We start from the raw sequence: 20,869 nt of genomic DNA on the forward strand, positions 1-20,869 counted from the left end.
AAGCACCCCGTTATTTTTTCGATCCGCGGTGAAGAAACGCAGAGTGATTAGGCAACGTTAATCGCAGCGTAAAGGGGTTTTTAGTCAAGTTCGAATAACCGCGATGAGCAACGGCAGGAAGCGATGGGGAACGTGTCGCGTGGATGATCGCGATCGCTACTGACGCTATTAATCTTGTCGGTGGATCGTTTTGCGGAAGCGACAACTTCCACGGAACTTCGGCCTCATTAGAAAGCCTTCGCGCCGTTCTTCTTCCTCCGGGATCAGTGTGAATGCTAATTATAAAGCGTGGAATAATGAAATCATCTTACCGCGCGCGTTACTCGCGAACGCGTTGACTTCCTTGAGAACTTTTTCGCTCGGTTTCGAGACGCTTTTATTAGCAAGCGGGACAACGAATTCCAACGAATTATCTTCGTGGGATTAGTCGACCGAAGTTATTAAGACAAATTGTTCACTAATCGTCTCGACCTCCCACCTATCTCGAATTGCTTAATCGATCTCGTTCTTCCGTTTTTAATCGACTCGGAGAGACACGAAGGCAAACAAAAGAGTAATGGAAGCGTTGAATGTATATTTTACAAAAATAAATACACGACGTTCAACGTCCTCTCCTGCTGCTAGACACAACCTATTTACAACCACGATCCAGGCCGCGACGTCGGCTACATTCCTATTTACATTAATCGGGCAAGAATCGTGAAAAATACTAGTAACGACGTCGCGACGCTCTTTTCTTCTCCCGTCACGCTAGAATGCCAAAGGACACAGCGATTAGAATCAGGAACGCGTTCACCGTGAACCTCGTCGACGAGTCGACCACGTGCTGAGTTAAAATCTGACACTGGGAACTTCGAAAGTGTTTCACGTTCCCCTCGGAGTCCCTCGCGAGAACGCACAGCTCGTACTTGCTCCTGGAATCCTGCAGGTCTTGAATCTTGAAAGACCTCTCGCTGTAAACGAGATCCTTTTCGATGGCCGACTTGCTGTTTCCAGTTTCTCGCACCACAACGTAGAAATCACCGATGTCTTCTCTCGACGTCACGTACCACGTCGCCTTCCAGCTCTTGTCCTCTTCGTTACTAAAAAAACGTAATGTTCGTTAACGGTTATCGATGTTAGGTCGTTAAAGGATTCCAGACACGTACTACTCGATGTTCCGATACTTCACGTCCGGAGTTATATCGAATTCCGGATACTCCTTGACCTCCCTGTCTCCGCAGTTCATCAAATCTTCGGTGACTTCGGATATTCGTTTGCTCGCGAGAAAGTTAGGCGTCTCGCACGTTACGTTCATCCACTCCTTCGGTGTCTCCGTGTAGGTGTTGAGCCACCTCTTCAGAGGCCGCACGTAGCAATCGCAGTGCAATGGATTCCCTAGAAAATTTATTTCGTGAAGCACCTCCCTCTCGAGTGAGTGTTAACTGTCGACTCTCTTTGTTACCGGAATACCGAAGTATCGTGCCGTTCTTTATAATCTTCATAAAAACGTCGTCGAAGACACCGATCTCGTTGAACTCCAAGTCGAGAATCTTCAGGTTCGGTAACGGTACAATTTTTTTTAGGGGAACATGGGACAAATGGTTATGACTCAAGTATAGATTAGTCAGATTCGTAGGCGGGTCGAAAATATCCGGCTCGGAAAGGTCGCTGATGTCGTTGTAGGACAGGTCCAACGTTTTTATGGCTGTCAGATTTCCAATCACGTCTGCGTTTGGAAAAAAAGAATAAGAAGGTGAAAGATTTAAGACACTAGACTTACTTACATCGTCGGATCTCGTTAACGTTATTGTGACTGATGTTCAAGTGCTGAACCTTCTTTGCTCCTACGGTGAGTTCATACGTCAACACGGGCATAGTGTTGTACGACAGATCGATTTCTCGTAATCGGTAAGGAATCCACGGATCGTTGGGGAAGGTCTTCTTCGTAACGAACGAGATCTTATTGTGACTGAGATTGACTCTCTCAAGAGACAGACAATCGTCCAACAGCCCATGAGTTTTGTTGTCCAATCTTTCCAGCATGTTATGAGAAAGATCTAGTGTCCTCAGCGACACGAGACCTTGGAATGCTCCGTTTGGAATGTGAGCAAGTTCGTTGTTGGTCAAATTCAGCGTCAACAGTTGCAACAACCCTTCGAACGCTCGAGTGCTCACGTTTCGTATTCGATTGTTAGCCAGATTCAATTCGAACACTATCGGAAGACGTCCAAACGCAGCTTTACTCAGTTCGGTCAATTGATTATCCTGAAATCGTTATTTCTATAATTTCCTTACGTTCGAGAACATCGCTATAATTGTTCGCAAAGTTCAACCTGCATGTAGAGATACTGCAAGCTGGTCAGAGTGCTGAGCGCTTCCCAAGGTGGCTTGGTGATGTTGTTCGACCGCAAGTTCAAACTTCTCAAGGTTAACAGGCTTTCAAAACTCCCGCGCTGAAGATTATCCCCCAATCGATTGCCGGACAGGTCCAAAGAAAGCAGAGCGTTCATCGAAGGCCACACGTCCATAGTAGGTATCTCTTCCAGCAAGTTTTCAGAGAAATCCAACGAACCCAAGGAAATCGGTAGCTGAAAGATCTTCGTCAGTCGGTTGTTCCTCACCGTCAGACTCCTGCGATGCAACACAATTTTAATCGAGTTCTTCTCCGAAAACTAAACTCTAAACGTTCGAATCACCTGCAGCTCGGTAATCTGGTCAAACTGCTACGAGCAACGTCGTTCAATACATTGTAACTCATGTCTAAGTCCAACAACGTCGGTAACGGACCAAACGTGGAGGGTTTGATTTTCTCCAACGAGTTGTGCGACAAGTTTAAATAACGGAGACTGAACAGAGTCTGAAAGACCGCGTTGTGTATTTCGGACAGGTTGTTGTACGAGAGGTCGATCGTGTGGAGCTCGTACAATTTTGGGAACGTTTGACGAGGGACCGACTGTATTAAATTGTGGGACACGTTGAGGACTTTCATGCCGGTCATGTTGTGCAGCGGCACCTGCAATTATTATTGCGAGGTTATTATCACGAGGTTCTTACTGGTCCATCGTTTTACTGAGCGTTCACCTGTATGAGCGAGGTGAATTGGTTGTAACTCAATTGCAGTTCCGTGGCATAGGTCGTACTGTCGAACGAGTACTTGGAAATGTTCGACAGTTTATTGTAGCTCAAATCCAGAACAGTCATGTTCACGCAGTTCTCAAAGGCCCCTGGCTCTATGTTCGAAATCTCGTTGCGCGACAAATTGATTTTTGTCAAATATAAATCCTTGAAAGACAACTTTTCTACGACCGTCACAAAATTTTCAGAGACGTCCAGCGACTATAAAAGAAAGAAAAGAGTTTCGAGAATTCCTTCGAACGTCGAGGAGTTTGTACCTCTATGAACTGAAGTTGATTAAACATTTGGAAGTCGATTTTTTTAATGAAGTTCCTGGCGAGATCGATGACGAGTATCCTCGTGATGGGTCCGAAGGTTCCTCTTCCCACGTCGTTGATCTGATTGTCGCTCAAATACAATCCCGCCAAGAAACGCATACCGCGGAAGGTGTTGGAGTCGAGTTTCCTGATCTTGTTGTGTTTCAGATTCAGTACCTTCAGCAGAGAATTTCTCGCGAATGTTCCCCTGCGAAGACAGATACGAATCGATACGATTCAACGAATGCTAATTAATGCTCTTACCTCTTCAAATCCGCGATCGCATTGTGAGACAAATTGCACCAACCCATTTTCGTGAGATCAGCCAAGTGAGAACCATCCAGTTTGTTGATCAAATTGTGCGATAGATCCAAGTACTCTGTATCTCTCAGACCTTTAAACTGATTCTTCTTCAACTCTTTGATCTCGTTTTTGTGAAGATCCAGTCTCTTCAGTTTCTTCAGAGGCATTAACGCCTCCACGGGCAGGGACGAAAGAGTCCCTATAAAAACGTAGAAAGTTAGAAATCTTCCACTTCCATCCTTTCGCGAAGACCACCGTACCGTTGGTAATTTCGAGTTTCTCGATTTTTGCGGCTGCTGCGCTATCGGTGAAACTGTCCGCCGGCAAAGTGGAAATTCGATGGCCAGCGATGCTGAGGATACTGAGATTCCCCAAAATTTGCAGCGCCTGTCGCGGGAATACCTCCAAGGTACTGTTTATGACGTAAAGTTCTTGCAGCGTTCTGTTGACGCCCAAGAAGCTGTGCTCTTCGATCAGTCTGAGCGGAGTGTCGATAAACTTTAACACTCGAACGTCCAGGGAGTACAGTGCCGGTCCGTAGAAACGTCCTTCGATAAATATAGTCTTTTTGGAAATCCACTAGAGTCGAAGTGACCGATCCTGTATTTGGCGGTACAGGAAACTTACCTATGTTACATTTGTAGAGAACGAGTTCCTCGATGGGCATACCCTCGTTACCCAGATTCGAGAAGGCCAAGCTCAAGCTCGCCAGATTGGTGTTCTCGCAGCGAACATAGAGACCCTTGTCGCTGCCGCGAACGCAGACGCACGGAAAGATGTACTTGGGTTCCTTGGGACACCTGAACCGTGGTCCGGGTGGGACGTATCCACCCATCGCGGACAGGGCCAGAAACAACCATAATAACGGGAAGCGTATCATCGTCTGTGCAACGAACAATGGGATCGTTTCAATTAACGTTTTGAACAAAGTTCCCTCGATGGAAACGTTAGCTGGAACAATCGCTTAAACTTGCTAGAAGTTTGATTAGTCACCAGTACCTGTTGTAATCACGAAACGTGAGAAAGTTTTCCCCGCGGTCGGTTGATCCGCGTTAGATTCGCGTTCCGATAACGCGCTTATAGATACACGAGCCAATTAAAAATTTCCCTCGATTCGAAACGTGACCTTACGGCCAAACACTTTTTCCATTCTCCTGGCAAAACGATCCAAAACTGGTAGGCTACCGAGCTAAAAACTGGTAGTCTTTTTCCCTTGTCCACGAGACGCATCCTACGCGAGTAAAACGGAGAATTTGGTGGGCGTAACGTTGATATCGAGGCGCGACTAATTCGTTCGCGGACCGGCGGTCGCCGCGGAGACGCAAGCAGAAACAAAGAAGTCATAAAGAGACGAATGACCTCGTCTGCTACTTCCTTGCCGCACCACGTTTACGGGGAATTGCGTGCAAGCACTGTTATCTTCCGTGTATCTGTTTAAGCGACTCCGGCTGACAATTCTGCCTCCGATCGGAGATAAATCGATTCGCACGTAGAATAATGCTTTGGAACGGGGACTCGTAATTTACACGGGGTAACGAATTCATTGAATTTCAATAAGTTTAGATCAAAACGAGACCGTTAGATCGTGGGCACGAAGATCCTCGAAAGAAAAAGCGTGGGTTACCCAAGAAAAATATTTCGATCGATGCGTAAATCGGCCTTCGTAAACGGGTCAACACGTTGGAAGATTAAAATAAAGATTTCGAGAAGAATCGCGAAGCGTCGAACGTTCGCGGAGGCCCACTGACCTGAGAAACAACGAACAGGCTTTATTACGATTCCAGTAATCTAGTAATTCAACGAGCGAGAAGGTAAAAAGAAAAGCGTGGTGATCTAGTTTCGCCGTTCGTTTATGCAACGTCTGAAACGTTATACGAGCCTTTCATGACAGACACTCGTAAATACGTCGTTTAACGAACGAACGACTTTCTGGAAAATATTAGGAATTTTTTAATGAAATTACACAATGCATCAGAGTATTAATACGTTGTGTAACCGGAGACGACAGAGCGTAATATAGAATCATACGTGTAATGAAAACACCGAGTCCTTTCACTTATTTTGAGCCGACCTTAACGGTGCCGCGACGAAAGCAGTGAACCGAATCACTAGGATTTCAAGCTCGTGTCGAAAAAATACTGTTGCACCGGTTCTATTGACGTAACTTCGCCTTTGATACCCGGTATTTCTCGTCGCCCTGTTACGAGGCAGGAGAAATCCAGCGAAAACTATCGAAAGTTCAGCGGAACAAACTTTAAACAGAAAGAATAATTATCTAGACTCGTGAGAAATATCCGGAGAAAACAATAATCGATGCGCGAAGAAAATGAAGAATAAACCACGCTCCACTTTTCGTGGCCAATTAATATTGTCGCTACACCGTGGCAAGGGAAAGCTCGAAATATCTAGAATAATGTCAATCGTTGCATTAAATTCATTTTTGCAACATCAGAAAGAAACAAGTCTTTTCGAGCAGGATGCAGTTTTGCTTCTTTTTTCGTCTCGAATATTTCGTTTCACCAGATGTCCTTGCTTTCTGCCGGGTTGCATTAGAAAGAATGAGATATTTTTCGAAAGTCGTCGCCATGCTTTGCAATTGAATAAACTTTATGACATCGAATCGCGTTTAGAAATTTTCTTAAACTGGAAGAGAAGAAAGTAACGATAACAACGTGTTTACCAGTTTGAGAAGAAGTAAACTGTTTCTCCGCGCATTGAAATCACCACTCACGGCTAGCAGATGACGCACGAACGCACGTGGAACGGTGACACAAAGTTCGATCACGTTTCTACTTAAATTTTCCAAAACTCTACCAACAATTTTTTACGTTTCTTTAATTGTCGTGCGACCAACAAAAACTTCTATAATAAAAAAGTATGGATGACGTATTTAAATAAAGTACCTTGTTATTGCACTTCGAGAACGATTCTGAAAGCACGATGACAGTCGGTGGATTTAATAGCAACTTAGTCTTCGAGTCACATATTCGACGTTCGTCCAATTCGTATTTCCTGTACGTCGTACAGACGATGTCAAAAATAGGAGAGGATAAAGAGTGAGAAATGTTTCACGCTGAAGTTTCACCACGTTTCTGTTTTCGAGACATTCTGCGAGTGGTTCCTGGATGAGGCTGCCGTGAAAACTGAGCCGTTGGAGCTAAAGAGAAAGGCAACTTGAGAAGCGAGGCCTCCCTCATTGGCAGTTGATATGCTGTCCTTTCGTGGACACGCGACTCTCTGACTCTAAACCAAGAATATCTCTAACAGACGGGGACTTTAAGGTTGCGCTTCATTGGTTCATTGGCTCTCAGGGACGTATCGCAGCTCGAGTTTCGGTTCTCGTGACACTTTCTGATTACCTATTTTCCCTAAACTACCGTCGCTATTTCAAAAATAATTATATTGTGATATTTTTCTTTGTCGATAAAGGTTTAAAGACGCGCTAACGACGGAAGAAAGTTAACGAGGTCGCTATTGGACGCATGTGAAAGTTAGAACGTTACCTGCCTTTTTCGGGCACCAGAGACATCTATTGGTGCCTGGTAATAATCTTGCCGAGATTTCCGATCGATCTTATCGTTCAACCGATTCGAAACAGATTATTTTGACTTCACAAAAATTTACTAGTAAAGTGTAAGACTTTCTGCAGCCGGATGTCTCAGTTAACCATCGTTTAGATAAATGTTACGCTTTTCGGGAAATTACACGCTCGTTAAGGTCGATAAATGGCTCGGTTCAAACGCCGAGTGCCAGTGAGGCTACATCAGCCGAGTAACGCTGTACAAAATTCAAAGTAAATCAGAATTTTCAAGATCATGATTTCCTTCGTGCTGCTTCTTCCGCTTCGTAAGTAAAAAGAGTATCAGATCTTCCTCGAACGATAACACAACTCTGTTTTACAGAACTCGTTACAGTCACCGCTTTACCTACTCTTGGTTACGTTGTAAGAATCATTCTTTGAAAATTCTCATTTCAATCGTTTAAACAATTTATTCGAGCGACAATTTATTCAGGATCGACATCGTTTGGAGACGTACGAGGACCTGTCAAAAGAATCGAGTGATTTCGACCTCTTTGCGAACTTGACGTTTCGATTCACTTGCGAAGGCAAACAGACCGGCTTGTACGCGGATTTGGACTACGATTGCCGAATTTTTCATGCCTGCGACGATTCGGGGAAAGGTTTCCCGGTGATTTGTCCAAATAACACGTTGTTCGATCAGAGAGAACGAATCTGCACGGATAAGGATCAAGTTGACTGCGTACACGCGGACGAATGGTACTTTTGTATTTTATCAAACTTAATGTCATTTTTTAATTAATTAATTTTAGGTTCTATCTAAACGAGCTGTCATATTCTCTGGAGCTAGAAGAAGATGCAAAATCGAAGGAACAAGAAGAAGTACCTTCTGTACTGCCTCTCTTACTCTCGTGACATGCTGTGCGATTTTTAAAATATCGTCTATGTAAAACAGAAATATTAAAATAAATATCTCTTTGAAAATGTCGATTTCTTTGTCGCGTTTCGAAACGGTTCAACACACCTTCTAGCAAGGCTGTAAAAGAAGGTAAAATAAATCCGCAGCCTTCGACGCAAAAATATCCGATGATCGTTTGTAAAAAATCCTTTCGTGTTTAATCGTCGAGTTAGAATATAAAATAGGGAAAAGAGGGTATATGGATTCTCAGACGTTTATTATCGCAAACGTAACACTGGCAAGAATCGCTGACTTACAAACTAAAGCTTTTACAATACTTGTATTTCGTTGAGCACATCGATTACATGGAGATCGATAAAAGAACAGCGTAACGAAGAATTTTCTTACCCGTCACCATGAAAATCCCCGGGGGTGAAACAGTCGATGATCCGTATGTTAAAACGCTTACGTACGAAAGAAACTAGAACCGAGTCTTTGAACGTGCTAAAAAGATCTATTAAAAAGACGATTACATTGAAGACCGAGAAGATCGAACGACGACCGTCGTCAGCCGCGTTCGGGAAAAAATTAAAGCTAGCCCAATACAACGTTCATTGTTATTCAGCCTTTAATGGAAACGCGACGAAACCTACGAGTTACGTCTTAACGCATAGTAAATCAAATGCCGTGCCGTTGTCTATAATCCTACGAAAAAATAATCGCTATCGGTTACCCTAGAACCCTCGTTGCTACTCGAAATCATGGAATCGAATTGAACGCCTTAAAAATTTCCAAACATTCGATATCCTTCCTATGCTTATCGCTACAGCTATCCGAAGAAAAATTTACTCTAAAAATCGCTCTAGTAATCGTTGTGATGAGGTGATGGTTCGTATTGAGAAGGCCAAACGATACCTGGTCCCACCTTGTGGTTTTCGTAAACGTATTTGATCTGTGGGTGGCTATTGGAGCCGAAGAAGGAGTCTCGCACCATTCCGAACATAGCCGAACCCAGAGCCATGTTGCTGATCATGCTAGCCATCGAGGCAGCCGCGCGAGCATGAGCGAGAGCCATCTGTAGCAAGAAGGACAACACCATACCGAACCCTGGCATCATCTGACCCATCTTCGTTTTCAAACCCCTGGCCAGGTCAGTCACGGAGTTCGTCACCTTCTTCGATAGAATCTCGTCGTCTAATTGCGGTAGTCTGATGATCAATCCTGACTTCGTACCCTGTTCGGGTCGTTCTTCGACAATTTTATTATCCTCCACGCCTTTCTCGTCGGAATCCAAGTAATTGTCCGAGTGCTTTTCCACTAACTTCAGAAGGTTCTTCGCTCGCTTCTCTCGTTGCTTCTCTTCCTGATCGCTGGAGGACTCTTTCTCAAAATCGTACGCCACCTGACTCAGAGGCAACGTCTTCAGTTCGTCGAAGTCCTGAGACTCCAAGGATACGATGTCCACCTCTTTCTGCGATTCCATGCTCTCAGACTTGAACTGCGGGTCGTTCAGCTTGTCGTGTAGCTTGGTACCGAACAGTACCCCGAAAGCGTTGTACGCGTCTTCGAGATCAAAGTACTTCACGTTATCGTCGTCTGCCTCGGAATCGTTCGATTTGATCTTGCTTAAAAACATGGAGATGATTTCATCGTCGTTCATCGATCTTTTGATGTCCAGGTACTCGTCGCTGTCCTTCAAGAACTGTATACCACCTTCCCTGTGTTCGTCGTCTATGCTTCTCTCCTTTTTATCCTTGTCCTTCTTCTTCTCCCCTTCCGGACGCTGATCCAGAACCTCCTCCATGATGTCGGTGATGATCGTCAGTATACTAGGCAGATTTTTGTTGTCCTTGATCTTTGCGCCTCGACCTTGCCTAAAACTAGTGACACTGATTCCAATCTCGTTGTTTCCGTAGCCTCTGATCTTCAGAAAGCCCACGTTCGTTTGGAACTCGTCTTCGGCTAGTTTTTTATACCAGTCGAGTAGAGAATGTTCGATCGAGTCCTTTCTTTTTAGGAGCTCCTTCTCGAAGTCCGTGGTGGACATGTCGAAGAAGTCCTGCACCTGGTTTTCCATCAGCGAACGTCCGAAGATACCGAAACTCGGGAAAGAGGGGAGCAGAGAAGGTAAATTGCTGACGATCAGAGGCCACGCGAATATGCCTAAGCATCTGATGAAACTGAGACTCAGAATACATTGAACCACTTGCGACCCGATGCCTTTGCTCGATGCTCCGTTATCCAAATCGTCGATTATCTTCAGAATTTCGTACTGATCAGCCGTCAACGAGTTCCTGACCGTAGAGTTTAAAGTGTCGACGAGATACTGTTTCGATTTGGTGCCTGCAAGTTTATTGTTCTCCTTAATTCTGATTAGAAGCTGAAGATACTCGGATTCCGTGATGTTTGGAAACGTTAGAGGCGCGGACGTAGAATCTTCTGACGCTTGTTCCGTGTCGTAAGTTTCTAAACTTCTACGTTTTCTGTTTTTTGATGGATTTGATAGTTGCGAAGCGTTACTGGGTAAGTCAACTTTTTCGTTCGAGATATCTAAGAGGATTCCTGGCGGCTGACCTGCGTATCCGGGGACGATTCCTTCGTTACCTGCAAACAAAATACCGAATAAAAAACGCTGCTTATGAATCTGAAGAATATTAACTGACGGTAAATTCACCTACTGACGGCGTAGTCGATGACGTTTTATTCGCCTCGGTCTCTTGGGTCTCCAAACGAGGTGGAGTCTGCGGTTCTGAATTTTTTAAGCTAGCTCCCAAGTTAACAGGTAACTGAGAAAATCCACTAGACACCTGTGCTCCCAAAGTCTGAGAGGCGCCTAGAAAATAATTAGCGAGAGAATCAGCGTTCGAAGCAGACTCGGGAATCTGAAGGATGCTGGGGAACTGAGTCAACAAGTCGCTGAGGCCGAGGAGGTCTGGCAGAGAGGGTATCGATTGCTTCAAAATTGGCCAGGAGATGTTGTTCGTGCAAGCCAGATAATTGTAACGCTTCGTGCACTCCAATATTCTGGCGACGTACGATGCTCGCTCGGAGGCTGGTATAATCCTCTCGACTAGATTGACGATGTTTATTTGCCGCTGGCTCAGGTGCGAGGCCACAGGGTCGCTGTTGTTCAAAGTCTGCTCCAGCTGCGCGTTCGACTTCTTCAGGGCATCCAACAAAATATTCTCTATCTTCTCCTCCACGTCCTCGAACGCCCACTCCGTCGTCTTCTGATTCGCGCTGTTTCTCGAAGTCTGCGAACTTTTGAGGCTTCCAAAATTCGGGAAGCTGGGTAGCCAGGGGAAGAACTGCGCGACCGTTGGCCAAATCACGTCCCTGGCGCATTCCAAGAAGTTCCTGTCTCTGATACAGGACACGGTGTTGTCGAGGAAGGTCGGCCGTGACGGTGCAGGCAATAAATTCTCCGCGGTCTGCACGATGGCGATCTGCTGCTCTGTCAGGAACTGAGAAAGCTCCTTGATCCTCGTCGAAAGAGGAGGACCTTGCAACGTGGGCACGGACAACTGAACGGCCTTCAGAATATTGAGGATGATCGTTTCCGGCAGCTCGTTGTAAATCGGGAAAAATCTGGTGTCCGTTATGGTCACCGTGGTATCCCCGTGCTGACCGGTTTTCACGTCGGTTTCCGAAAGAGGGGCGTCCGAGCTGGTGTCAGGTTCCGTTATGTTTTGATTGGGGGTCGGAGAGGTGGAGTTGACGACCGGGGTGCCGATGATGCTTCCGAAGTCGGGGAAATTTGGCAGCCAAGGGAAGTATTGCGTTAATGTTGGCCAGACGATGTCTCTGGTGCATATCAGGAAGTTGTTGATGCGAAGACACTCGATCATCTTGTTGGCGAAGTCGGGGCGTACGTTCTCGGGAAGCAAAGTGTCCACGACGTTCACGATATTCCCTTGCTGCTCGTTAAGCAAATCGAGGAACTGTTGATTCTTGAGGATCAACGAAGGTCTCGCGGTCGTCTTGGCCGATTGCAACTGAACCGACCGGAGAATGTTGTAGATCACCGTCTCCGGTTGTTCGGTAAATATTGGGACGAACCTCGTGCCGGTCACGCTGATCACTGGAACGTTCGTTACTCTATTCCTTGACTCCTTGTTGTCCTGGAAGAAGATCGCTTTCTTCTCTGATTCCGAAAAGACTCGTTCCTGTATCACCTCTCCGGTGCTCGTCACCGTTTCCTTGATCTCCAGCAAATTCTGATTGTTCGAATCGACCGGACTGTTCTCTGGGCTGGGAAATTCGGGTAGAGTCGACTGGTACCTGGCGACCGTCGGCCAAATCACGTATCTCGCGCAGTCTATGAAGTCGTTGTTCTTCTGGAGATAGGTGAGAACGTCGGTGATCAAAGTTGCCCTCGCAGACTGCGGTATGAGACACTCGGCTAAGCGCAAGATGTCGATCTGTCGTTTCGTGAACGTCGTGAACGTTATCGTGTTCCCTGTCAAAGTAACCGGCGAAGTTTCCATGCGTTTATCGATAGAGCTTCGCAGTTTCAGTAAAATATCCAGAATCAGATTCTCCAATTCGTCGGAGTACTGCGGTGCAACCTCGCGGTTCTTGAAAGCGTAATAAGTTGGAACGTTCGTCGATTTCTGAACAGAAGTACTACCGATCGGCCAGTAGAAGCTCACGTCCGGATAAGTTGGTATCTCCGGCACGTAACTGCCGATGTCCGACAATCCTGGAACATTAAAATCTGGCAAAAGTCTGGAAATGTCTGGCAAAGTCGGTATGAACTGTCTAACGGTAGGCCAGGCTGAATATTTGATGCAGGTCAGATAGTTGTATTCCTTCATGCACCTAACGGTCTTCTGAACGAATTCTGGTCGATACGAGATCGGAATGAGCTGCTCGGCCATGTTGATGGTCAACAGTTGATCCTGAGGCAGGAGTGCGACGTACGTGTCCGTAGCCTGGTCCAAGAAGGACGGGGAACTCGATATTCGCGGTTGTTCCTTCAGAGTGTTTTGGAGGACACGAATAATTATCGCCTCCGGTCTGGGCCGCCTCGTTCTGGTCGCATCGGCGTCCACGATCTCGGGTAGCTCGCCAAGGTCTTCCGAGAAGCCCGGAAAAGGCAAGATCGGATACTGCGGCGAAAGGTCGATGATCGGGTACCAACTCTGATAGTCGGGGAAAGCGGGTAACGCCGGAAAGTATTGTTTGATCAGGGGCCAAGCGAAATACTTCACGCAGCTGAAGTATTCGAACCTTCTGACGCAGGAGAACATTCTGTCCGAATACTCTCTTCGCAACGCCTCCGGCAAGAATTTCTCGGCCATCTGCAGAATGCTCAGCTGATTGGAAGTCAACAAATTTTTTAGCGTGTCGTTCTTCGGGTCGATGTACGACACCAGCGTCTGATCGTTGGGATACGATTCCAAAGCGTCTTGAAGGATATTGTGGACCACGGCGTCCGGAGCGATCAATCTGACCCGCTGAATGTCTTGAGCTCTGCCGGACTTTTGACCGACACCCTGAAACAAATCAGACACGTTTATCTCGATCGGTAAATTCGGCAAGTTTTGAGTGACTGATTCTGGAAGGTTGTCCAGCAGGATCGGCCAGATAAAGATTTGCATGCAATTCAGCACGCTGAGCCCTTGAATGCATTCCATCAAGTTCTCGACGAAGGACTGTCGTTCTCTCACGGCTACCAATTGCTCGGCACATTTGACTATCCGCAACTGATTCTCGGTCAACGCGACGCCCTTCACGTTCGTCGTGTAGGACTCGTTCAAAGGATTCAATCTCTTCGACAGCACGATTCGCTCCAACGTATCCAGCAACTGGTTCTCTGTGAATTTTGGCACTCCCGGAAGCACTTCGACCGATTGCTCTCTCAAACGCGACAAGAAATTTCTATCTCTAATCTGACTCTGAAGCGTCGTAGCCTCCTGTCTCCACTTTTCGAGAATACTCGGTATCGATTTAACGTTTTTTACCTGGTCTCTGCGCTCGTTCTCAACTTCCTGCTCCATGAAGGCGACTTCGTCCATTCCGATCTCGCGCTTAGAACTCGCGAGCTTCGCTTCGTCCGGCTTGTCCGTCTTCTGAGCGTCCAACACGTCATCTCGAATCGATATCAACTTCTTTATCTGTCCGTCAACGATCGACTGTTGCTGTCCGTCCGATATTTTCTTCTCCTCAGCGCTTAGGTAAACGGTGGAGCTCTTGCGTCTGGATTTACCTTGGGACTCGCTCAACGATCTATACCCTCTGTTCTCTTCTTCGAAATCCGAGTGGTCGTTCGAGCTAACTTCCTGTTCGCTCTTAACGCCATCCTCGCCGTCCAACTTCACCGCTTTCCGGAAGGAGCTTGGAATTTCGACTCCCGACTCGTCCACCTCCTGAATGCGACTCTCTTCGAACGCGACCGAAGATTTCTTAGGTTCGACCGACACGTGCTCTGATTTCGATTCTGTTTTGGAAGCGGAAGCATCGTCCGTGTCCACTCGATGGTCGAATCTCCTGATCCCCTCGTCCTTGACCTCCTCGACGGGACTGCCTTGGTTCTCGGACTTATTTCCAAGGACAACATCGTTTCGTCTGCGCTTTTTGGCTACGCTGGACTCTTCGTCTTGCTTCAACGGACTACCCTCCGTCACGATCGATTCCCCTTTCTCGAGATCGCGTACACCGTTAGGATATCCGTCTGAACCCGAGCTCTGTTCCCCTCCAGCGTCCTGGTCTCCAGAGGATACGAGTTTCGTTTGCACTTGTTCCGGCACGCTCGCTTCCGTCTGCTCCCCGGTTAACCATACGTCGCGTTCGACCGAAACCTTGGCCCCGGGCTGGTCCTCTTCATCGTGGTGCACACTGCGAGTTTGACCAGCGCGAACAACGAGTAACAAGAGAAAAAGGCAAAGGAAGGAACGAGGGAAGATAGTCGGTAGCTGTAGGCGTCGCGGGTTGAGTGCTCTCATGGTCGCGGTCGAGAGGCGAATGTCTCGGCCACTTCTGAGCCGGCCTATGGTCAGCCATGGAGCAGAGGTATGGTTATACATACACCATCGTCCAGACTGTATTGAACGAAGATGCTCGTAAGAGTGTACGTACAGGCTCGACCAACGAGACGCGGAGATTCGCCAGGCTACGTAGATAGGCAACAGTGCCGAGAATTTCCATTTTTACGCTGCCCCTCTACGAGCACTCCCCTCGGGGTTGCGAGGGAATCGAGTTCAAGATCCAACTGCTGTAAACGCATTTTACCTCTCCGCTTCTTGCACCGTTCTCGATGGGGAACATTCGCGGAATCTTTCCGACGAATGGTCGAACAAAGACGCGCTAAAAAATTTAGCAAAATTTCGAACGATCGATTTTTCTAACCCGATTTCGTGGAACGACGGATTAAATGCTTCGTCCGCTAACCGCTACGCGTATCCAGTTCAGTCGCTTCTTGCGGCCAGAACCGTAATGGACCGATTAGCTGCGAGACTCGGAAAATAACGCGGTGGATTTCTTGCAGGCTGTAACGATAGTACTCGTATATTCGATGCCACGATTCGACTAAGCGTTTCATTTACGATTCTGTGCGTGTACATTACATCTAACTCTACATCGTTTCTTTCCCTGGAATAGATTCCAGCGAGAAGGAAATAGAAAAACTTTCGCAAGTGGAAGATGATTGAAACGTAGTAAAGTTTGGAATCGTCAAAGTTTGAAACGTGTTTCTAAAGTGCGCGTACTTTTGCGAGCTCGGTGAAGATGGAACGCGGTGCGGGAAGGAAAAGGAGCAAAAAACGCGTATCGGGAGAAGAAGTCGTCGCGTCGCCGAGGCTGGAGGATACGGCACGAATACAGCGCAGACCGGGTTTCAAGTTCATCTTTAATACAGCCTTTCTCGTTCTGGTGCAAGGGGTTGCATTTTTAGTCCTTGAAGGGATCTCTCGGCAACGGAGAGCATGGAAGGGTAAAGAATTTTTACGAGCAGCATTATTTTCCAAGATAGCCTCCTCCTTCGTTTCCTTCTTCGGATTCTCTTTGCTCTTCTGTCTTTCTTTTCATGCCGGATTCACCGTGCAAAGTCGACGCAGTAAACCTGTACCGCTTCTCTTCCTTTTATCCGTAGCAGGCTTCTCTTAAGGCGTTTTCACAACGCTCATTTTATTACCTCCCAACTTTATCCCGCAAATCACTGCTTTCGCTTACTCGTTTACGCTATTTTCTCGTCGTGAACTTTCACGCTTCTCGTTACGTCACTCGATTGTTTACGAAATTTTGCTGCCCTCGTAAATTTCATCGAGCAAAAACGATCGAGGCGAGTCATCAGCGGCCGCAATTTAATCGACATTACCGACCTGCGTCGTTATCCCCGAAGCGAACATTACGTAAAAACGAATCTCGAGACGACTAAAAATGCGTTGGACCGAGAAGAAACTTCCAGTTCAACAAAGACGGACGATTCGAAAGACATAGTCTTTCATTTGCACGCTCGATCAACGTCGTTCGAGGAACACAAGGAGGATTACGGGACAGCGACCGGGGCAGATGATATCGAAAGTGGGACGTGGTCTACGTGCTATCGATGAAAAGTCCAACGATCAAAGGAGGTCTTATCTACAGTTCCAAGACGAGTTGGCGAACAAGGAGGATAATAGGAAGCAACGGTTAACGAGCAATAGAAGCGTGAAAAGTTACGCGGTCAGAACGCAACGGTACGGTCCGAGGACGCGGAGCGTTCTAATGTTATTCTCGAAAAGTGTTTCGAGCGAGCCGCGTCCACGAAATTGCTGGGCAAGCGGTAGAAATTCGAGTCATTGCGCAGATCGTCGGCGCACGCGTCGACCGATCCTCTTTTGACTTCGAACGGCGTCCGGCTCGTTCGTCCGAATCATACGCCGATACGTACGGACTCGATTAACACGTTATATTTCGTGGTTCCTGTTTTCGCGACGATCGCGCGACCGTCCACGCGATACAGAAGACGAAACAGCGAAGATAACGAAAAGAAAAAAGCCTGCTTCCTCCTCTCGAGTGAATTCGCGGTGTCGATGAAGATCACGTGATCTTAACCGGTTCGATCATGCGACCGATTGGTTGGACGCTAACGTGCGCGCTACTCGCTGTTGCTTTTCCAAAAAGCGCAATCCTGCCGTGCGTAGAGTGTGTTGGTGTCGTTACCAACGAACATGAAGGAGTTGAACGCGCGAAACTCGACGAACTGTCGCGACCGATTTCCAAGGACGCCGTGCTGCATCCCCTGGTACGACAGCTTCGAGAATTCTTGGGTGGCATCTTCGACAATCAGAGCAACCTACGAGGTGAGTTTTTAACGATGAATCATCGAACTCGCGAATTGATTGAAATGTGTGATTAGCAGAGGCGCGCACGTTTGGACATAAGCGCATCCAGTTCATGTTGATGCCGATGATGTATAAAATGGGCGCAATGATGACCATGTTGACTGTGTTAACTGTGATCTCGCTGAAGGGATTACTCATTGGTAAGTTATGTACTATTCTATTGAATAGATAACGGTTTCTGATCGGGTACACCGTGTGCATACGAAATCAGGAGACATCGACCTATTTATCGATCCTGATCGTAGGTCTAAATTTTACACGGTAGAGCCTCTTAATCTTTTATATCCTTTTGTAATTTAGAACGGTTGGAATTTATGAACGTGGTTTTATTGCAGGTGCCATTTTACTGATGCTCAAAGTGAGCACGTTAATAGCCAAGTTTTCCTCCGGTTGGCAGCACCATGCACCGGCCGGGCCTGCTCAGCCGATTCACGTGCACGTTCACAATAGTCTACCCACCGCTCACCAACAGGCGTACGGTGGCTGGATGTCGCACAGCGGTCCAGATGACGAGCAACACTATTACTATAGAGGATAGTCAACAAGCTCTTCGAAGACAACTCCAAATAATCTCTCATCATCCGCGAGGACAATAGTGCAATTGCATTTTCAGAACCGAGAATGCGCTTACGATTAACGAAGACTTCCTTGGTACCAAAGGAACTGTGCGATTACTTTAGATTGATTTTATTTATTTCGACTTTACCGTTAGTAGATTGTAAGTAGGCTTTGTAAAGATTTGTCGGTCATTCCTAATCGTTACACCCGACTGAATTGTAAAACCAAATTTACTTGTGCTACGAGCGATAAGCTCGTGTTTACCTCATGTTAACAGTAACGCTCTGTAAAGAAGCATTCTATCTATTTAATGTGTATCGCCGTATTTATTAAACTTTTTATGAAATCAATTCGTCGTAGAGTTATATTATAAAATTCTCCGCGGTTCAAGGTTGGCTAAGCGTGCATTACACCTTCTTTCAATTGCACCCGCAGACTGCAGAGACCCAGTTTCCTGGTTTCTAGTGGGGTAAGCACATAGCGCAAAAAAGAAAATGTGTACTAGATCGCCAGTAGTCTCTTCGGTGATCGGATGCAGGTAGCACGCGTTTCGTTCTACGGTTATGAAGTATTACAAAGAAAACCGATCTCTTTTTAATACAAAATGTTTCTTTGAGCGCTGTTGCCGAAAGTGGGCAAGTGATAAACTAGTTAAGGTCGGAAGACACAAATTAACCGTTGTAATTTTAGGAGTGAGAACGCCATGAATGGAACGCAAACGATTGTCTGTCTCTGCCTCGTGATTACATTAAACATGATTCGTGCCGAAGAGAACACTGACCCGAACGAAGATCTGCGATACGATATTTCGCAAGGAATCACGTTGCGCACCTCCAATAATAAAACGAGCATTGTTATAAGAATGTCGACTCTATTTAAAAGTGAGTATCTCAAAGAATCGTACAGGATTCGTCGGTATTCATTTATTCTATTTTAGAGAGCGACGAACAGAGGAACATGGCCAGATTGAAATTTAAGAAGGGCATTTTCCAAAGAATCGGCATGGCGGTGATGATGTTCCCTCTTATGATACAGGTTTGCTATATAGAAAATTACCAGGTACGAAGAATCAAAGTAATTTTCAACTACTTTTCAGATGGTGAGCTTGCCAGCTACGCTAGCGTCCATCAAACTGACTCTGATACGAAGCTTAGTGGTGGGAAAAATAGCATTGGCCATCATGTTCTACAACGCGATCCGAAACTCGCAGAAATCGGAAGTCGTGTTGGTCCACAGACCCGAATATCACGAGCACTATTACCACACGTACCACCAACCGGAAGACGACGACGAAGGATGGTTCGGAAGATGAAAGTTCTTCGAATAAAATTTACGAACATTGCATTATTACTAAATACATTTTTTTACCTGACAAAGTGCACTGTGCTGTGATTTCTGTAAAAATTGTAACGTTTTTTATGAAAATATAAGATGACTTGTAATCGAACGGCAGTTAAACGCTGAAACGAAATAGTTAGCCGAATGAACGTTCCGTGAGACGAGTAATGGCAAGATACTCGAGGTGACCTACTTAGTGCCTCGTGTAACGGCATTTTGGTCCAGATTCTCAAGTCTTTGGTACCACGCGCCTTTTCCCTTTTCTCCACCGTTAAATATACATCGAAATCGAAATTAATACACAGCTCGATTTCGACAAACGTCGCATCGTGAAACATTTCGATTTTTAAGTAGAAAAATGAGTTTCCACGAAAGGTGCAACGTTGCGTGCTGACTGCCAATCGTTAGAGGCGGATATATGGGCGAATGTTTAGGGCACGTAACGAAAGTCCTGTCAATGTCGAATTTATTTTCCAAGGCCTCGATATTCGCGCTGCGTATACGTGCCAGAAACCCACCTTCCGTTTGTATATTGTATCGTTAGTATGCCACTGCCATCGATCCTATATCGACAGTTAGCCATACCGAATCGTAGCTATACCGTTTTCTAAACTACAAAATGCACGATGCACAACGTATACGTGGTAAATTCACCTGGTCTAATCTCTCTATTCCTTGCCGTTTAGATCATCCTCCTTGGCTCGAGTTTCGTGTCAAACCGTCAACTCCCTTCAATCTTAAACATCCCTCTTTTCATCTCTTAAATAAATCTAACTTTTTTTAAATAAATCAAGAAACTTTCAGAAGAGAAAACCTTGTGAATTGTATAATTGTCAAAGGATTAAATTATAAGCGACTACTACTACTATTCCATAATTGAGCTACTTGAAGGTACAGAACGAAAGCGAACAGGTCTATTCACTTTATTTTCTCTTTCTATGTTAATAAATGTACGCAAAAAATCTTTGGCTTATTTACATCATCGTTTAAGTAAGCCTGAATCATCCTCTCGCGAACCTGCTCGTCGGAATGTTCTTATTTAAATAAATTTCGATCGCCACCGATTACGATAGCCTACAATTTCCACGGAGACGCACGTGGCGTGTATCGAAACGAATTAACGGTCAAAGCTATGAAGTATTTTTTGTGTCTGAAAGTAGCATAGTAGCGTATTGACGTGATCTGAATTTTCTCTTTTACGCGCGATAATGAACTTGCTCGGTCACTCGGACAGGTAACGTTGTCTCGAGGAAAATAATTATGTATGCGAGAAATGAAACGAGTCAATTAACCAGAGAAAAAAAGGAGTAATTGATCGCGGCGACAAAGGTGAAGTTCGCGATGAACATAATAATTCATGAGATGTTGTGACAGTAACTTCATGTTACGCTGCGAATGTTATGCTACTCTGACGCGCCGAGTGCTTCTGTTATGGAAATCGAATCGCGTTTAGCGAAACGAGTCCAACATTCGATTTGTACTGTTTCCAGTAAAAGCTCGAAAAAATAGGAAG

At 45.9% G+C, this 20,869-nt stretch overlaps 5 protein-coding genes across 10 annotated transcripts; 3 read left to right on the top strand and 2 right to left on the bottom strand.

Moving 5' to 3' along the window:
* Positions 1–554: 554 nt before the first annotated feature.
* On the bottom strand, positions 555–4,847 carry conv (insulin like growth factor binding protein acid labile subunit convoluted). The gene is made up of 12 exons (XM_076534937.1): positions 4,716–4,847; positions 4,344–4,599; positions 3,977–4,264; positions 3,678–3,915; positions 3,375–3,621; positions 3,064–3,318; positions 2,679–2,995; positions 2,316–2,613; positions 1,767–2,247; positions 1,445–1,708; positions 1,149–1,377; positions 555–1,082 (listed from the first exon to the last, which is right to left on the bottom strand). Exons 2-12 carry the CDS (start codon positions 4,594–4,596, stop codon positions 746–748), a joined length of 3,207 nt encoding a protein of 1,068 aa, XP_076391052.1. The 5' UTR covers positions 4,597–4,599; positions 4,716–4,847; the 3' UTR covers positions 555–745.
* A 2,574-nt stretch (positions 4,848–7,421) lies between these two features.
* LOC100877474 (uncharacterized) lies at positions 7,422–8,220 on the top strand. The gene is made up of 4 exons (XM_003702875.3): positions 7,422–7,562; positions 7,619–7,659; positions 7,730–7,995; positions 8,049–8,220. The coding sequence occupies exons 1-4, from the start codon at positions 7,532–7,534 to the stop codon at positions 8,149–8,151; spliced, it is 441 nt and encodes a 146-aa protein (XP_003702923.1). The 5' UTR covers positions 7,422–7,531; the 3' UTR covers positions 8,152–8,220.
* A 174-nt stretch (positions 8,221–8,394) lies between these two features.
* LOC100877360 (uncharacterized) lies at positions 8,395–15,177 on the bottom strand. Of its 2 annotated transcripts, XM_076534914.1 has the most exons (3): positions 14,101–15,177; positions 10,809–13,632; positions 8,395–10,738 (listed from the first exon to the last, which is right to left on the bottom strand). In XM_076534914.1, exons 1-3 carry the CDS (start codon positions 15,160–15,162, stop codon positions 8,997–8,999), a joined length of 5,628 nt encoding a protein of 1,875 aa, XP_076391029.1. In that variant the 5' UTR covers positions 15,163–15,177; the 3' UTR covers positions 8,395–8,996. The 2 variants fall into 2 exon arrangements, with proteins under 2 accessions (XP_076391029.1, XP_012139537.2); XM_012284147.2 differs by having other exon boundaries at positions 10,809–15,177.
* Positions 15,178–15,306: 129 nt separating this feature from the next.
* LOC100877248 (uncharacterized) lies at positions 15,307–18,368 on the top strand. 2 transcript variants are annotated; one of them, XM_012284148.2, is made up of 3 exons: positions 15,307–17,418; positions 17,475–17,600; positions 17,796–18,368. In XM_012284148.2, the coding sequence occupies exons 1-3, from the start codon at positions 17,181–17,183 to the stop codon at positions 17,996–17,998; spliced, it is 567 nt and encodes a 188-aa protein (XP_012139538.2). In that variant the 5' UTR covers positions 15,307–17,180; the 3' UTR covers positions 17,999–18,368. The 2 variants fall into 2 exon arrangements, with proteins under 2 accessions (XP_012139538.2, XP_003702921.2); XM_003702873.3 differs by having other exon boundaries at positions 17,478–17,600.
* On the top strand, positions 18,353–19,465 carry LOC105662369 (uncharacterized). 4 transcript variants are annotated; one of them, XM_012284152.2, is made up of 4 exons: positions 18,353–18,487; positions 18,709–18,899; positions 18,956–19,053; positions 19,115–19,465. In XM_012284152.2, the coding sequence occupies exons 2-4, from the start codon at positions 18,722–18,724 to the stop codon at positions 19,328–19,330; spliced, it is 492 nt and encodes a 163-aa protein (XP_012139542.2). In that variant the 5' UTR covers positions 18,353–18,487; positions 18,709–18,721; the 3' UTR covers positions 19,331–19,465. The 4 variants fall into 4 exon arrangements, with proteins under 4 accessions (XP_012139542.2, XP_012139540.2, XP_076391092.1 ...); XM_012284150.2 differs by lacking the exon at positions 18,353–18,487 and adding an exon at positions 18,497–18,556; XM_076534977.1 differs by lacking the exon at positions 18,353–18,487 and adding an exon at positions 18,510–18,649.
* The last annotated feature ends 1,404 nt before the right edge of the window (positions 19,466–20,869 follow it).

The sequence above is a fragment of the Megachile rotundata genome, chromosome 8 (assembly GCF_050947335.1).
Source record: "Megachile rotundata isolate GNS110a chromosome 8, iyMegRotu1, whole genome shotgun sequence".
NCBI classification, from domain to species: Eukaryota; Metazoa; Arthropoda; class Insecta; order Hymenoptera; family Megachilidae; genus Megachile; species Megachile rotundata.

Bases quoted from the DNA above. Each gene is read 5' to 3' on its own strand.
- conv (XM_076534937.1), bottom strand. From the start codon at position 4,596: ATGATACGCTTCCCGTTATTATGGTTGTTTCTGGCCCTGTCCGCGATG. The intron at 3,916-3,976 runs GTACGGTGGTCT...ACGTTTTTATAG, and splicing joins GAAACTCGAAATTACCAACG to GGACTCTTTCGTCCCTGCCC. The intron at 3,622-3,677 runs GTAAGAGCATTA...CTGTCTTCGCAG, and splicing joins GCGATCGCGGATTTGAAGAG to GGGAACATTCGCGAGAAATT.
- LOC100877474 (XM_003702875.3), top strand. From the start codon at position 7,532: ATGATTTCCTTCGTGCTGCTTCTTCCGCTTC. The intron at 7,660-7,729 runs GTAAGAATCATT...CAATTTATTCAG, and splicing joins TACCTACTCTTGGTTACGTT to GATCGACATCGTTTGGAGAC. The intron at 7,996-8,048 runs GTACTTTTGTAT...AATTAATTTTAG, and splicing joins TGCGTACACGCGGACGAATG to GTTCTATCTAAACGAGCTGT.
- LOC100877360 (XM_012284147.2), bottom strand. From the start codon at position 15,162: ATGTATAACCATACCTCTGCTCCATGGCTGACCATAGGCCGGCTCAGA. The intron at 10,739-10,808 runs GTGAATTTACCG...TTTTGTTTGCAG, and splicing joins ATCGACTACGCCGTCAGTAG to GTAACGAAGGAATCGTCCCC.
- LOC100877248 (XM_012284148.2), top strand. From the start codon at position 17,181: ATGCGACCGATTGGTTGGACGCTAACGTGCGCGCTACTCGCTGTTGCT. The intron at 17,419-17,474 runs GTGAGTTTTTAA...ATGTGTGATTAG, and splicing joins CAATCAGAGCAACCTACGAG to CAGAGGCGCGCACGTTTGGA. The intron at 17,601-17,795 runs GTAAGTTATGTA...GTTTTATTGCAG, and splicing joins GCTGAAGGGATTACTCATTG to GTGCCATTTTACTGATGCTC.
- LOC105662369 (XM_076534977.1), top strand. From the start codon at position 18,582: ATGAAGTATTACAAAGAAAACCGATCTCTTTTTAATACAAAATGTTTC. The intron at 18,900-18,955 runs GTGAGTATCTCA...ATTCTATTTTAG, and splicing joins AATGTCGACTCTATTTAAAA to AGAGCGACGAACAGAGGAAC. The intron at 19,054-19,114 runs GTTTGCTATATA...ACTACTTTTCAG, and splicing joins TGTTCCCTCTTATGATACAG to ATGGTGAGCTTGCCAGCTAC.